Source organism: Peromyscus eremicus, chromosome 1 (assembly GCF_949786415.1).
Source record: "Peromyscus eremicus chromosome 1, PerEre_H2_v1, whole genome shotgun sequence".
NCBI classification, from domain to species: domain Eukaryota; kingdom Metazoa; phylum Chordata; class Mammalia; order Rodentia; family Cricetidae; genus Peromyscus; species Peromyscus eremicus.
The window spans coordinates 99708219-99722577 of record NC_081416.1 but is presented as its reverse complement, the minus strand read 5'-3'; the positions used below and the strand labels follow the sequence as shown (position 1 = coordinate 99722577).

The 14359-nt window shown below is 42.9% G+C and overlaps 1 protein-coding gene across 1 annotated transcript in view; it reads right to left on the bottom strand.

Moving 5' to 3' along the window:
- Mrpl48 (mitochondrial ribosomal protein L48) overlaps positions 1-14359 on the bottom strand; it is a 43363-nt gene that overhangs the window by 21070 nt on the left and 7934 nt on the right. Inside the window, exons 2-4 of the mRNA XM_059270513.1 lie at positions 14218-14270; positions 12397-12434; positions 4105-4193 (exon numbers count right to left, since the gene is read on the bottom strand). Of these exons, the coding sequence (XP_059126496.1) occupies positions 4105-4193; positions 12397-12434; positions 14218-14270 (180 nt within the window). The remainder of the gene's footprint in view (positions 1-4104; positions 4194-12396; positions 12435-14217; positions 14271-14359) is intronic.

Genomic DNA, 14359 nt, shown 5'->3' with positions numbered 1-14359 from the left:
CCACGGATGAAAGCTTTCCTTGTGCTGTCCTGAAGAGCAGAGGCTCCTAGAGCAGTGTCCACACCATCCAGCATGACTGTGCCAGCCACGGTGGGCACCGCACAGTCCCAGAGCGAGGGCCTCCAGCCCCGACCAGGCAGCACGACTGTGCCAGGCATGGTGGGCACTGCACAGTCCCGGAGCAGGAGCCTCCAGCCCTGACCAGGCAGCACCACTCCCTCCAAACCACCAAGGCTGTCTGGAGCCAGCTGCTGCCAGTTGCAGGCTGTCTGCCACCTCTGCTTTACGAAGCCTCGGGGCAGCTCCAATAACCACATTTCAACTCCACTGGATCAATATTGATCGTCCCTGCTTGATGCCATGCCCTATGCTGGACACAGAGGACACAAAGAAAAGAGATACGTGTCCTCTACCCTTAGGTATCTCGAAATCTAGAAGAGGAGAGAGCCATCAAAAGAGACAGTCACAGACAGTGAGTCCTGGGACACAGAGAACACAAGGAACTATGGCAGCTTACAGAAGGACAAATAACTCCATGCAGGAAATCCAAGAAGGTTTCTCTAAGGGATGATTCATTTCTGCCCCAGTTTAAAGGCTGAAGACAGCTGGGTGTGTGTGTGTGTGTGTGTGTGTGTGTGTGTGTGTGTGTGTGTGTATGGCTGTAACTCCAGTCCTGGGAAGACTATGGCAGGAAAATCATAAGTTTATTAAAAGAAAAAAAAAAAGACTGAGAAGTTTTTTAAATGAAGAAGGGGAGCAGCACAGGAGAGGCCTCGAAACAGGCAAACGTGCATAAAAAGCAAAAGGTATAATATAGGTAAGCCAAGGGACCGGTGAGCTGGAGATGCCAGAGAGACAGACAGACAGCACTCGGCTTCCTTTTTGATCAAGCTATGGGGCTGCTCAGCATATGGTATGTGTAGAAATTCCTTAGAGGAAAGATCCCAAGGAACAGGGGGGAAAAGCTACCTCAAGCCCCACCCAAACAAAATGAATTATTTTTCTACTATTTATGTGAGGCTTTTCAGAAAGAGGATGTTTTTAAAAGGGGATGTACTAAAATAAAACAACCCTAACAATATACTCTAAGTGCCATGACTCAAAAGGAGTGTAAGTCACTCTGGTTTAATAGCATTTCGCATCCTCTTAGCACCCTCTGGGGAGCAGTGTCTCTGCCAGCTGACCAGAGGTCACTGTGGGCATGAACCAGGTCCTGTTCATCCTTTCCACAAAAATTATTTTTCTGAGCCGGGCGGTGGTGGTGCACGCCTTTAATCCCAGCACTCGGGAGGCAGAGCCAGGTGGATCTCTGTGAGTTTGAGGCCAGCCTGGACTACCAAGTGAGTTCCAGGAAAGGCGCAAAGCTACACAGAGAAACCCTGTCTCAAAAAACCAAAAAAAAAAAAAAAAAAAAAAAAAAAAAAAATTGTTTTTCTGATCCTGTAAACCTAGTCAAAAGCCCATGGCTGGGGAGCTCATAGCCCCGGGTGAGGAAGCCACTGCCAGTGTTCTGTGAAATAAACAAGGTGTCCTGCCGCATCGCCTCCTAAGTAACTGTTTACACCACGTATCACTGCTGCTGTCCACTTGACCAGAGAAGCTTCTTTTTGCAGTGGTCAGCCCTGACTACAGAAACTCAGAACTAGCCAAAGCAGTGAAAATAAATGATTACTGAATGCCCAGTCATAAAGGGGAAACCTGTACGACCCCTCCAAGGTTTGGGAAACTCATAGAAGAAAGGGTGGAAAGAATGGAAGAGCCAGAAGGGAGGTGGGGAGACATGTGGGGTGTTGACTTCCAGGCATGATATGGCTGCTGCACTCCTGGAATCCCAGAAGCTGTGGTTACCCACACAAGACCAGGCCTGTCCACAGCTGTCATGGAAACACCCACCCCACAGACTTATATACAGTCTGCTGATGGAAAAAGGAGAGACCATTTCTTCAGTAATATAGCCACTAGTAAGGTACTCATGCTCCTGTAAATAAATTCTCACCCATGTTCCTGTAAGCTACTCTTATGAGACTCATTGAGTCACACACACACCCTGAAGACAGAATGGGAATAGTAGTGGAAGTATGAACAAGAGGGTGATGATCCAGGGAAACGGGGTGGGGTGGGGTGTATATGAGTGAAATAAAGTATGTACATGCATAAAAATGTCATAATAAAGCCACTGTTATGGACAGGCATGGTGGTGCACGCCTTTGATCCTAGTGCTCAGAGGCAGAGGAAGGTAGATCTCTGTGAGTTCAAGGCCAGCCTGGTCTACACAGTGAGTTCCAGGACAGCTGGGGTTATATAGAGAAATTATCTCAAAAACAAAAACAAACAGAACAAAACAAAAAATACTGTTATATATAATTAATACATACTAACGAAAATATTAAGAAATTGTTTTCCTACCAATTTTAAATAGGCAAGTCATCAATAGGGCATATTAAATAATAGGTATCTGTTCATTAAACATTTCAAAGCTTCATGCTATCTGAAACACACACTCCACTCTCCCCTGCGCCCCCCCCCCCCAGACTGTTGGGTTATTCAAATCCAAAGTTTCTTAACTTTTACAGAGTCTGACAAATGCTATGAGGGCTGGGAAGCACCTTAGTGGTAGAACAGTTGTCTACCATGTGTAAGGTTCTAGCTTTGATCCATACCAATAATTCAGACAAAAGCTATGGACTCAGCTGGGCATGGTGTCTCGGGCCTGTAATTCCAACTCTCAGAAAAATTTGCACACAATATCTTTTTACATATAACTTCAGGATCTATCATGCTTACACAGATGAAGGTAACTGCCCAGAGTCACAAAGCTTAAACGTGGCAGAACTGAACCTGAACATGTTTCCTGTGGGGAGCCTGACACAGGTCTCAAGGGTGAATGTTCTTCTTATGAAATTCTTTGGTGACAAGTTCAGCAGCTGTGAGGTCCCAACAGACCTTCTCTGCCCTAGAGAGGCAGTTGCAGGTATATAGTTGTATGGGAGAATTAAAATAAGCCAAAGAACAAAAGCTGTTGAAGATTCCCTAACTAGACCAACAAAATCTTCTCAATTTTACTGCCTATAGAAAGTCACAGACTCAAAACTCAAAGCCAAAGCCTCCTCACATGCAGAGAGGTTTAACCACCTACAGAAGCTATCAAGCATCAGGGCCAGAGAAACAGGTGAAATGACTGAATGATGTTTGGTAATGCTTCCTAGTCATCACTTGCAATGACCCAAGGTTTGCATACATATTTACATCTGCAAATACTCTAAAAACCAGCTATTAGGCTGAAAATAGCAATCCATCTCTCACTTGCCACACAACATTCATTCAACTAATGTTAATTCATTTTTTATTATTAAAACTTTTATTTTAATTAACCAATTAAAATATTTTTATTAAAATAATCAATATTTTTAATTACAGTAATTTGTATAAGTGTTTCTATTTTAATTTTTAATTATTTTAATTATGCACACTTGCATGCACACATGACTGCAGGTACCAACAGAGACCTCAGGCATTGTATCCCCCTGGAGCTGGAGTTATAGGCAGTTATGAGTCAGCAGATATGGATTTTGGGAACCAAACTTGGGCCCTCTGCAAGAGTAGTACATGCTCTTTTTTTTTTTTTTTTCCTTTTCTTCCAGTTTTTAGAGATAGGGTTTCTCTGTGTAACCCTAGATGTCCTGGGACTCGCTCTGTAAACCAGGCTGGCCTTAAACCACAGAGATCCACCTGCTTCTGCCTCCTGAGTGCTGGGATTAAACGTGTGTGCCACCACACATGGTGGCAGTACGTGCTCTTAACTGTTGAGAAATCTCCAGCCCCTCAACTAATGCCACTTTCTAATTTCCACTCTGAGGTCTACACTGAACTAAGTACTAAGAAGATTTTTATCCCCAAAATATCGTAATAAAAACCTGAAAATTGGGGTTTGACTATTTCTGGCCAAGGAGCAAGATCAGCAGCTGGCAGGACCGTCTTCAGCCTGTATGATTTCAACTAAAACACCCAAGGTGACGGAGGACTCTATATCCTCTGCAGCTCTTGGGCCGTGTGCACATGTGATCTTCGCATCTCTGCTCACAGAGGACTTGCCTCGCCTCTTACCTCTAGCGCTTTCACCAAGTGTTTGTATCTGCCAATGCCATGAGTGGGCTTTGTCTTGTAGTGCCGACTGGCCCGCAGGAGAATACCACCTAAGAGAAAAACAAGACAAAGGCAGAGACAGACAGAGCAGATATAGGGAGGTAATTCTTGGTTATTCCCAGTTTTCCCTTTCTTTCTCTCCTTTTAGCTCCTGAAATACCTTCACCCCCCCCCCCCACACACACACACACTCAGCTTCCTTTGGGAAATTCTCTCTTGAAAAAAGTCAGTGGTGGTCAAGGAGACAAACATGTTTTAGTGAGACCCATTTCTTCTTGTTCCTCAACAAACAACATTCTTTGGACATTTTTAATTCTTGGTTTGGTTGGTTTTGTTATTGTTGGTTTTTATTTTTTTGAGGGCAATGGCTCAGCAGGTAAGGGTGCTGTTGCCAAGCCTGATGACTGAGTTCCAACTCCAGGACCCACGTGTAGAAAGAGAGAATGACTCCTGAGAACTGTCTCTGTCTTCCGGATGTACACACACACCACAGACCACAAATCCTCCATACCTGCACACATACCTCAGACCATAATTAATAAAAGTTCTTTTTAAGACAGGGTCTCACTCTGTAGCCCAGGCTGGGACTCATGTGGACCAAGCTGCCCTGGAGCTCACAGCACTCCTCCTACCCAGCCTTCAAAGTGCTAAGATCACAGGTATGAGCCACCATGCCCAGACCTTTGGAGGTTTTCTCATGGAGACTATGAAGAGAAGGAAGCAGGCAGCAAAAAATGGATTAGGAACTTCTATTAACTCTTAAAGTCATGCAGTACGGCCAGGCAGCGGTGGCGCATGCCTTTAATCCCAGCACTCAGGAGACAGAGCCAGGCAGATATCTGTGAGTTCAAGGCCAGCCTGGTCTACAGAGCGAGATCCAGGACAGGTACCAAAACTATACAGAGAAACTCTGTCTCAAAAAAAAAAAAAAAAAAAAAAGAAACAAAAAAATCATGCAGTACTGTACACAGCTCAGCTGCTCACCACTTGCTTAATGCTCCAAACTCAAGTCTGGGCCCAGCTTCCACAAACAAACAAACAAAAAATGTGATTTGATTTATTTGTGTTTGTGTTTATAGCACAATAGTCAATATATATTTTAAGTAAACACACCCAACCAAAAAAAATCTAGGTACAGGTATGTGTGTGTGTATATATGTGTGTGTGTGTATATATATATATATATATATATATATATATATATATATATGCCATATATGCCATTATTAAGAAAAAGCATGTGTGTTTGAGGCCAGACTGGTCTACAAAGCAAGTTCCAGGACAGGCTTCAAAGCTACACAGAGAATCCCTGTCTCAAAAAACAAAAACAAAAAAACCAAAAAAAAAAAAAAAAAACCAGAAAGAAAAAGAAAAAGCAGGGGTCTCTCTACACATGCATATTGCAGTGGGCTCAGGAGGAAGACTTACTTACTGCCTATATCTTGCTTGCAAACACACACACATAGTTTTGTTGGTTTCTCCGTAGTCTCTTTGAGTCATCATTCTGGCAGTGTGATAGTTGGTATTAACTGTCAACTTGACAGGACTAGAACCACCAAAAAAACAAGCTTCTGAGCAAGTCTGTGAGGGAATTTCTAGATTAGGTCAACTGAGGTGGTAAGACCCACCCTAAACGTGGGTGGTACCACTCCATGGCCTGGGGTGGAGGGCTACACCAAAAAGAGGAAGCAGGCTGAGCACCAGCATCATTCCTCTGCCTCCTGACTATGTAACAGTGTGACCGACGTCTCTTGTTCCTTCCACCATGCCAGACTGTGTACCTTCCAACTGTGAGACAAGCAAACCCTTCCTTCCTTAAGTTGCTTCTTGTCAGGTATCTGCTTGGAGCAGTGGAAAAACTAACTAATACAGTAGCTCACAAAACTAGGTGAAATGACCAAGTCATTCTACAAGTAGAATTACCACTTACACTTGGGTCTATCTGACTATGTAGTTTACGCTGATACCCACTAGGTAATAACACTTGAATTTCTATAATAATATGCTAAACATAGTAGAATATAATAACATAGACTTCACAGGCAAATAGGAGTTTATTAGAGAAAAATGGAAGATGAGTGTATAGTTGAAGGAACAGCACATAGACACTAACATGGGGCACACGCAAGAAGCAGAAAGGCTGTGAGTGTGGCTGACATGGAGTGGGTCCCGCCGAAGATATTACAGTGAGCTGGAGGGCTGAAACCAGCAAAGCTGGCCCTTGTCAGGGGTTTGGATCTCATCATGAACAGCAATAAACAAAAAATTATATTTATGCTATTTTTAAAAAAGATTTTATTCATATTTATTTTATGTGTATGAGTGTTTTGTCTCCATGTATGTATGTGCACCACATGCATGCAGTGCCTGCAGAGGCCAGAAGAGGGCATCAGATTCCTTGGAACTGGAACTACAGATGGTTGTGAGCCAACATATAGGTGCTGAAAACTGAACCCAGGTCCTCTGCAAAAGCAGCAAGAGCTCTTAACTTCTGATCCATTGCTCCAGCCCCCTCTGTTTGTTTTTATTATTTTATTTTATTTTTTTAATAGTTTACTTTTATTTTATGTGCATTGGTGTTTTGCCTGCATGTGTGAGGGTGTTAGATCTTGGAGTTCCAGACAGTTGTGAGCTGCCATGTGGGTACTAGGAATTGAACTCAGGACTTCTGGAATAACAGTCAGTGCTCTTAACCGCTGAGCCATCTCTCCAGCCCTCTGTTTGTTTTTAAATGATCACTTTGGTTGCTGTGTGGAGGGAGTGGGAAGGAGTAGAGACAGAGCCATAGGTGACTAAATGTCACTAGGTGTCAATGTTGCTGATCCACATCCTCACACTCTTACTCCACCCTCCACAGCTACAGAACAGTCCTTCTAAAACATTTAAAATTATTACTCTTTTTCAATAATTTGGCCATTTATCCATTTTATACATGCAATTTTAGAAGTATTCACTATAGGCCAGATACCATACAGTCAGCACTGAATGAGACAGAGAAGAGTTTTGCCATATTTTTCAATACCTGATGGCTTTTCACTGCCCGATGATGACACTTCTTAGCTAAGAATTTTAAGGACCCTGACTTTATAATCCAGGTCCAATTACTTTATCTCATCTCCTATTCTGTAGGTTCTACTAAAGGTCTACAGAAGCTTTTAGTTGCCATGTCTTTGGTGCATTGTGGGGCTGTCCCCTCATCTTGGTGACATTCTTCTGTGGCTCTAAACACACAAAGATCAAGATATCGGCTTCAGAGTTAGAGCTCTCTCATGCCTGCCTGATTACATAATAAAACATTGTGTAAATTAAAAACCCAGATGTCAATCACCATGCTTAAGTATAGAGACAACTCAATCACCCCTCAGTGACTTCAAAAAGTAGACAGGAAGGTGATCTTTGAGATGATGATACAGTCCAAGTTGCAAGGGCTGCAAATGCTTGCCTCAGTCTCTCATCTGCGGGAATTCTTTGGCAAGGAGACAGTCTTAAATTCACTTTGGGGCAATTCCTATAATTAGAGCTGCTGGTAATTAAAAAGCTGGCTCAAACTACTGTTAAATTAACCATTTCCCCCTTAAATGAAAGGTTTGGGTCAAACTGTCAGTGGTTAAGCTGTTTAATTAACCAGTTGTTTTTATTGTAAACTGTGTAAGTCTGAAAGCCTCTTATTCCCAGGAAATTCAACTGGCTTCTCTCCCTCTGGTCTGTATCACTAAAGCTGGATTTCCTGCTGTCTCACTAACATCCCAGCCTCCTGGGAGGAAAGGCCACCCTTCACTGACGAAGACACCAAACCCCTTGTTTCAGATTAAAAATCATTCAGTTGTCACAGTTGTAAGATGTAAAGCCACACTGACGTCTCCCCTTTACTCTGTCTGTGCCAAATCTAACTGTCCTTCAGAATTCTTGTTTACTAACAGGGGAACCAAACCTGTCAACCTAGGATAAGAGTAAACAACTCTGGGCCGGGCGATGGTGGCACACACCTTTAATCCCAGCACTCCAGAGGCAGAGCCAGGCGGATCTCTGTGAGTTCGAGGCCAGCCCTGGTCTACAGAGCGAGATCCAGGACAGGCATCAAAACCAAAAAAAAAAAAAAAGAGTAAACAACTCTGTTTTAATTATTTCTCTTTAGAAATTGGAATAAGCATTTTCAGCAGAGCTATGCAAGCAGAGAATGGGGATGAAACTGGAATAGCACCAGCCGAGAATCTAATTACAGGGTATTCTCTCTACTCAATAGACTCAAGTCCTTCAAGGACAGAGAAAATGCTAGCACCTGGCAAACAATATATGCTCAATGTATATTTAAAAAGCAAAATAAAAACGGTTCTCCACATACTCTACCAAAGTGGTCTGCAATGATTTGTTCCTGGTAGCTGCCCACAATGTTCTGTCAAAATATCTTTTTGTCCTCCCCTCAATGCTTCTTAGACCTGAATATACCATATTCCTTCTACCTTTTGCTCATGCTGTGGTCAAGAGTACTCTGAGCTCCATTTATTTACTTCCTTTCTATATATTTACTTTGAACTACCATATCCAAATAAATAAGAAAAAGATAGTGACCATAAGCAGGCCTTTCCTTGGACAGAGGCAGCTGAGATGGTACCCAAAGCCCATATATTAAGTGGGTAACTGAGGGCAGAAACAGGACACTGTTCCTTATTCTTCTGAACACCATTATAATGTAATTTTGAAACTGTATATAGCTTGGGTTGGCTGGAATTAGTATGTAGCAAAGGATGACCTTGAATGTTTGATCCCACTGCCTCCATCTCCCAAGTGCTGGTATTATAGGCACACACTACCACACACCACTGAACACCACTGGTTCATAAGATGCTGAGGACTGAATCCAGGGTTTTGTGTATGCTAAGCAAGCACTGTGCCAACTAAAATACATCTCCAGCTCCAAAATGGAAGACAGCATCATCATCATAATCATCATCATCTTGTCTGCCAGGTGTGATGACACAGACCTATAATTTCAGCACATAGGAGGCTGAAGTATAAGGAGCTCTTTCTGTTTAAGGCCAGCCTGGGCTACATAATCTAAAAGGCCAGCCTTTGTTTCAGACAAATCTTAGGGTAGAGGGGAGCTCACTAACCATGAAACAAAATTTAGAAATCAAAGACTAATAAATTTACCTATATGAAAATGTAAAACTTCTGGTCATCAAAGTCATGGCACAGTTGACTGGAAAACACAGAAAGTATATGAAATGGAAAAATGCTAATTCTTCCATTAAAAGCTTTTACAGGGGCTGGAGAGATGACTCCACACTGGCTGCTCTCCAGAGGACTCAGATCCAATTCCTAGCCCCCACATGGCAGCTCACAACCATCTGTAACTCTAGTTCCAGGGAATCCAATGGCCCTCTTGGGAGTTCTTTCTCATTTTTCCTTAACACATCAATGCTTACCAGGCTTTACAAAAAAAAAGTTTTTTTAAAAAGTGCTGCAACCTTTTGAGTTTATCTTTCTTTCTTTCTTTTTTTCTTCTGAGACAGGGTCTCACTATGTAGCCCTGGATGACCTAGAACTCTCTATTTAGAACAGGCTGGCTTCAAAGTTGGAGCAACTCTTCTGCCTCTGCCTCTCAAAGTGCTGAGATAACGGTTATGTGAGATCACACCAGTTTACCTGGCTGACGTAGGACCTTTTAAATTTTCTATACTTTGTAATCTTACAAGATAATTAATAAATTCACCTCCTGACAATTTTTTTCTTGATTTATTTGGTCTCCAACTTCTTAAAAGCTGGGCCCCAGAGACCCAGTAGTGAGTTACAGTACTAACCAGGTCCTCTGCAGGAGTAGTACACATTCTTAACCATCTCTCCAGCCCCACCACAATAATCATGTTTTCAAGCTGGACAACAGCTCTGTCAATAGAGTGTTTGTCCTGCAAGCTTGAGGACCGAAGTTTAGGTGCCTGGTGTCCACACAAAAAATGAAGCACTAGCCAGGTGGTGGTGGTGGTGGTGGTGGTGGTGGTGGTGGTGGTGGTGGTGGTGGTGCACACCTTTAATCCCAGCACTCGGGAGGCAGAGGCAGGTGGATCTCTGTGAATTTGAGGCTAGCCTGGTCTACTTTGTTCCAGAACAGCAGAATAGCTAGAACTGTTACACAGAGAAACCCTCAAAAAACCAAAAATAAGAATAAAATAAAACTTAAAAAATAAAAAATGAAGCATTGTAGCACACTCTTGTAATCCCTGAGGTGGGGAGGGGGAGGGGAGACAGGAGGGTCCCTAGGACTTGCTAATAGTTCAGCTGAAACCAGTGAGCTCCAGGTAAAATGAGATACTGTCTCAAAACTGTACAAAACTTGAGGAAAACAGTTAATGCCAACCTCTGGCATACACACTTGGTGCACATGTGTTCACCCCCCCCACACACACACACACAGAAGCTGGTATTTGGGGATACCTAGCTCTGGGTCCAGTACTGAAGCAGTGCCTATCCACTCCTGTAACCATTCTGATTACTACCATGTTTCAAGTCTCTTACATACTGTCTTGTACACTGAGTTCATATTTGTTCTTTTCCTTATTCCTGTATCTCTGGTACTCATTAGTTATGTGACAAACAGCTGTTAGGAGCACAAAGGTCCTTGTGCTCACAGATAGCACCAGGGAAACCAGGAATGTTAAACATGCAGAGTTGTCTGTTCAAGGGAAAAGACATATAGCCTGTTTTCTGCCCAGAAGACTGGGAATGGAGGTGGCTAACAGCCTAGGTGGTGACCCTTGCATTATCTGTAGGGCCTGGCCACACCAAGCTCCCGCAAGCAGGCTGGAGGTGGCTAACAGTCCAGGTAACCTCTGAGCTATCTGTATGACCGAGACCACACCACATCCTCCTTTCAGGCCCTTAAGATAACGCATGTAGAACCCATCTTCATGGAAGAAGTGCCATGTACTTTGAGAAGCATTTCAAAGTAATTACGCCCCATGTGCACATGGGATTGTGTTACACCAGGAAACTTCGTTCCAAATTGCACTGTACTTATATATGCCTAAAATAAACTGCCCAGTGTCAGACTGCAGAAGTTTGAACCAACACTGGCTACTGAGTCATGTTAAAACAGAGTTCCGCCGGGCGGTGGTGGCGCACGCCTTTAATCCCAGCACTCGGGAGGCAGAGCCAGGCGGATCTCTGTGAGTTCGAGGCCAGCCTGGGCTACCAAGTGAGTTCCAGGAAAGGCGCAAAGCTACACAGAGAAACCCTGTCTCGGAAGAAAAAAAAAAAAAACAAAAAACAGAGTTCCTTCTTGCCTCAGGTGGATCATTACTCTGCCAGGCCCAATGGTCACACAAACAGCTTTGAAATGTGTCATGACAGATAATGCAAACGCGTAAAGTAATTGAGTTGACACAGACTAAGCGTAGTTGAGTGAGTAAAATTGAATGGACACTCATTTTGGATGAAAGACTGAAAAAGCCCTAGCCTGGTTAAGTGTGTACTTGAAAATCAAGTTTGAGACAATAGCAGTTTTATAATAAGCAGAGAAGCTAGTTATTTAGAAAAAAAATGCATATGTTTTATCTCATTGAATTTTCAAATACCTCACTACAATTTATAGTAGAATTATCCTCATTTTTTAAATTGAGGAAACCAAGCTCCAGAGAGATAGTCAAAGATCATAAAATGTGCCAGACACAGGGTATGCCTTTAATCTTAACACCTGTAAGCCTGTCAAAGGTCATAGAATGTGCCAGACATGCATGAGGCATACCTTTAATCCTAACACCTATAAGCCTGAGGGAGGAGACTCTCTAACTTTAAGGCCAACCTAGATGACACAGTAAGGCTCTGTCTCAAAATAATAAGCAAGTAAGCGGGTAGTGGTGATGCACACCTTTAATCTCAGCACTCAGGAGACAGAGGCAAGTGAATCTCTGAGTTCAAGGCCAACCTGGTCTACAGAGTGAGTTCCAGGACAGCCAGGACTACTACACAGAGAAACCTTGTCTCAAAACAAACAAAAACAAAAACAAACAAACAAACAAACAAACAAACAAGTAATTAATCACTGAAGAAAGAAATGGTAGAATTGGAACCCAAACTCACTGTAGGGTTCTTGCTGTAACTACTTCATGTTCTTGTCCATGACTCTAGTCTATGAAGGGAAGGATCTGGGCCCTGCCACCCTCCTAAATGATACATTTCACATTCTAGACAAAATTACTGTAGAGTGCTAGAGGGTCAATTACAGAAAGTAGATCAAACCAAGAAATAATCACTTACCTGCAGAACAAATGGGATTCTCTCCCAAAATTCTGAATCTAAAAAGAGAGAGAAAAGTATGTTGAATATAATTAGATATTCACATATATTTGCAAAATTACTATAGCCTTTATGCTCTATGTTAGGATATGCTAACAGTAGATACTTCCTTACTATCTCCTTGCACAAACATTATTAAGCACCTAATATATACTAGTTAAAGTGGTCCTGAGAATGCAAACTAAGTAAAGTATCTCTCACGAGGTCGACTTGGGAATGGTAAATATAAACACATGAGACAGCATTGATCCAGAACAGAAACGTGTACAAGAGTCGAAAGAAGTATGACCTCTTCAACCAGGGAGTTGGAAATAGGGAAATGGAATCATTTAAACTGAGTTTTTTAAAACTAGGAACTAGAGGATGGAGAAATAGCTCAGAGGTTAAGAGTACTTGCTGCTTTTGCAAAGGACCCAGGTTTAGTTCCTAGCACCCACACAGCAGCTCCCAACTGTCTGTAACTTCAGTTCCAGGAAATTCAATGCCCTGTTCTGGCCTCTCTGGACAAGACGTACATGGTACACATATATATGTGCAGGCAAACCACTCATATACATAGAATGTTTTTTAAAAAAAATTCTTTCTCTGGGGGCTGGAGAGATGGCTCAGAGGTTAAGAGCACTGACTAATCTTCCAGAGGACCTGGGATCAATCCCCAGCACCCACATGGGAGCGAACAATTGTCTCTAATTCTAGTTCCAAGAGGACTCTATGCCCTCTACATGCTGGCAAAACACCCATAATATAAAATAAAAAATAAATAAATCTCAAAAAAAAAATTCTTCCTCTTCTGATCCCAGGTGCTTTGGGAGCTTCAGGTTACCATGCAGACATGGCCAAGTTCAAGAACCACACCACACACAGCCAATCCCCAAAATGGCACAGAAATGTCATCAAGAAACCCCAGTCACAGCTGGGGGAGGGTGGGTGGATAGGGGTGGCGCATGCCTTTAATCCCAGCACTCAGGAGGCAGGAGCAGGTGGATCTCTGAGTTTAAGGCCAGCCTGGTCTACAGAGCAAGTTCCAGGACAGCCAGGGCTACACAAGAGAGAGAAGGGGGTGGGGGACAGAGAGAAAGAGAGAAAGAAAAAGAGACAGAGAGAGAGAGAGAAGGAGAGAGGGAGGGAGGGAGAAACAGTCATAAAGATAATCTTAAGGAGGTCGACCTGTTGTGGAATATTCCTTTACACTGTGCAAAGGTATGTCACTATGACTGGTTTAATAAAAGGCTAAACGGCCAATGGGCAGGATTTTCAGGGCAGAGAATTCTGCGAAGAAGGCAGAGTCGACAGCCAGACACGGAGAAAGCAGCATGGGCTATATACAGAGAAAAGGTAATAAAGCCACAGGGCAGCACATAAATGAATAGAAATGGGTTAAGTTATTCGATTGTTAGAAACAAGCCTAAGCTATTGGCTTATAATTTATAAGAGAAAAAAGTAAACATGGGGAGAAGATGGGAGCCAATTCCCCAGGGTTTAGCAAAACTGGAAGCATGAGGCTGAAAAGGGGGATAAGAAATTGTTTGCCTCTGTGTAAGTAAAGTGGAGCCAACAGGCTCTGATGATAAACGGTGGAACAAGGGAAATAACAGTATCAAGGGTAACTCCAAGGTATGAGCAATGAAATGGATGGAACCCCCTTTTGCTGAAAGTGGTGAGGGAGCAATGTGGCAGGGAATTAAAACCTGAGATGCTTTGCAGACCCACAGTGGACATGAAAGCTACATCCATGTCAGCTATGAATCTATTGTTAGCTGTATTTATCATTAATATCCTTACCTTAGGAGAGAAAAGGCTTGCTTAGAAACAGCATCTTTCCACAGGCCCAGCACCTACAAGACAACAGTCATGTGAGGATCTTAACCTTTCAGAACGCCAAGCACCTCTTCTCACGAGGAAAACCCACAGTATACAAACCAAA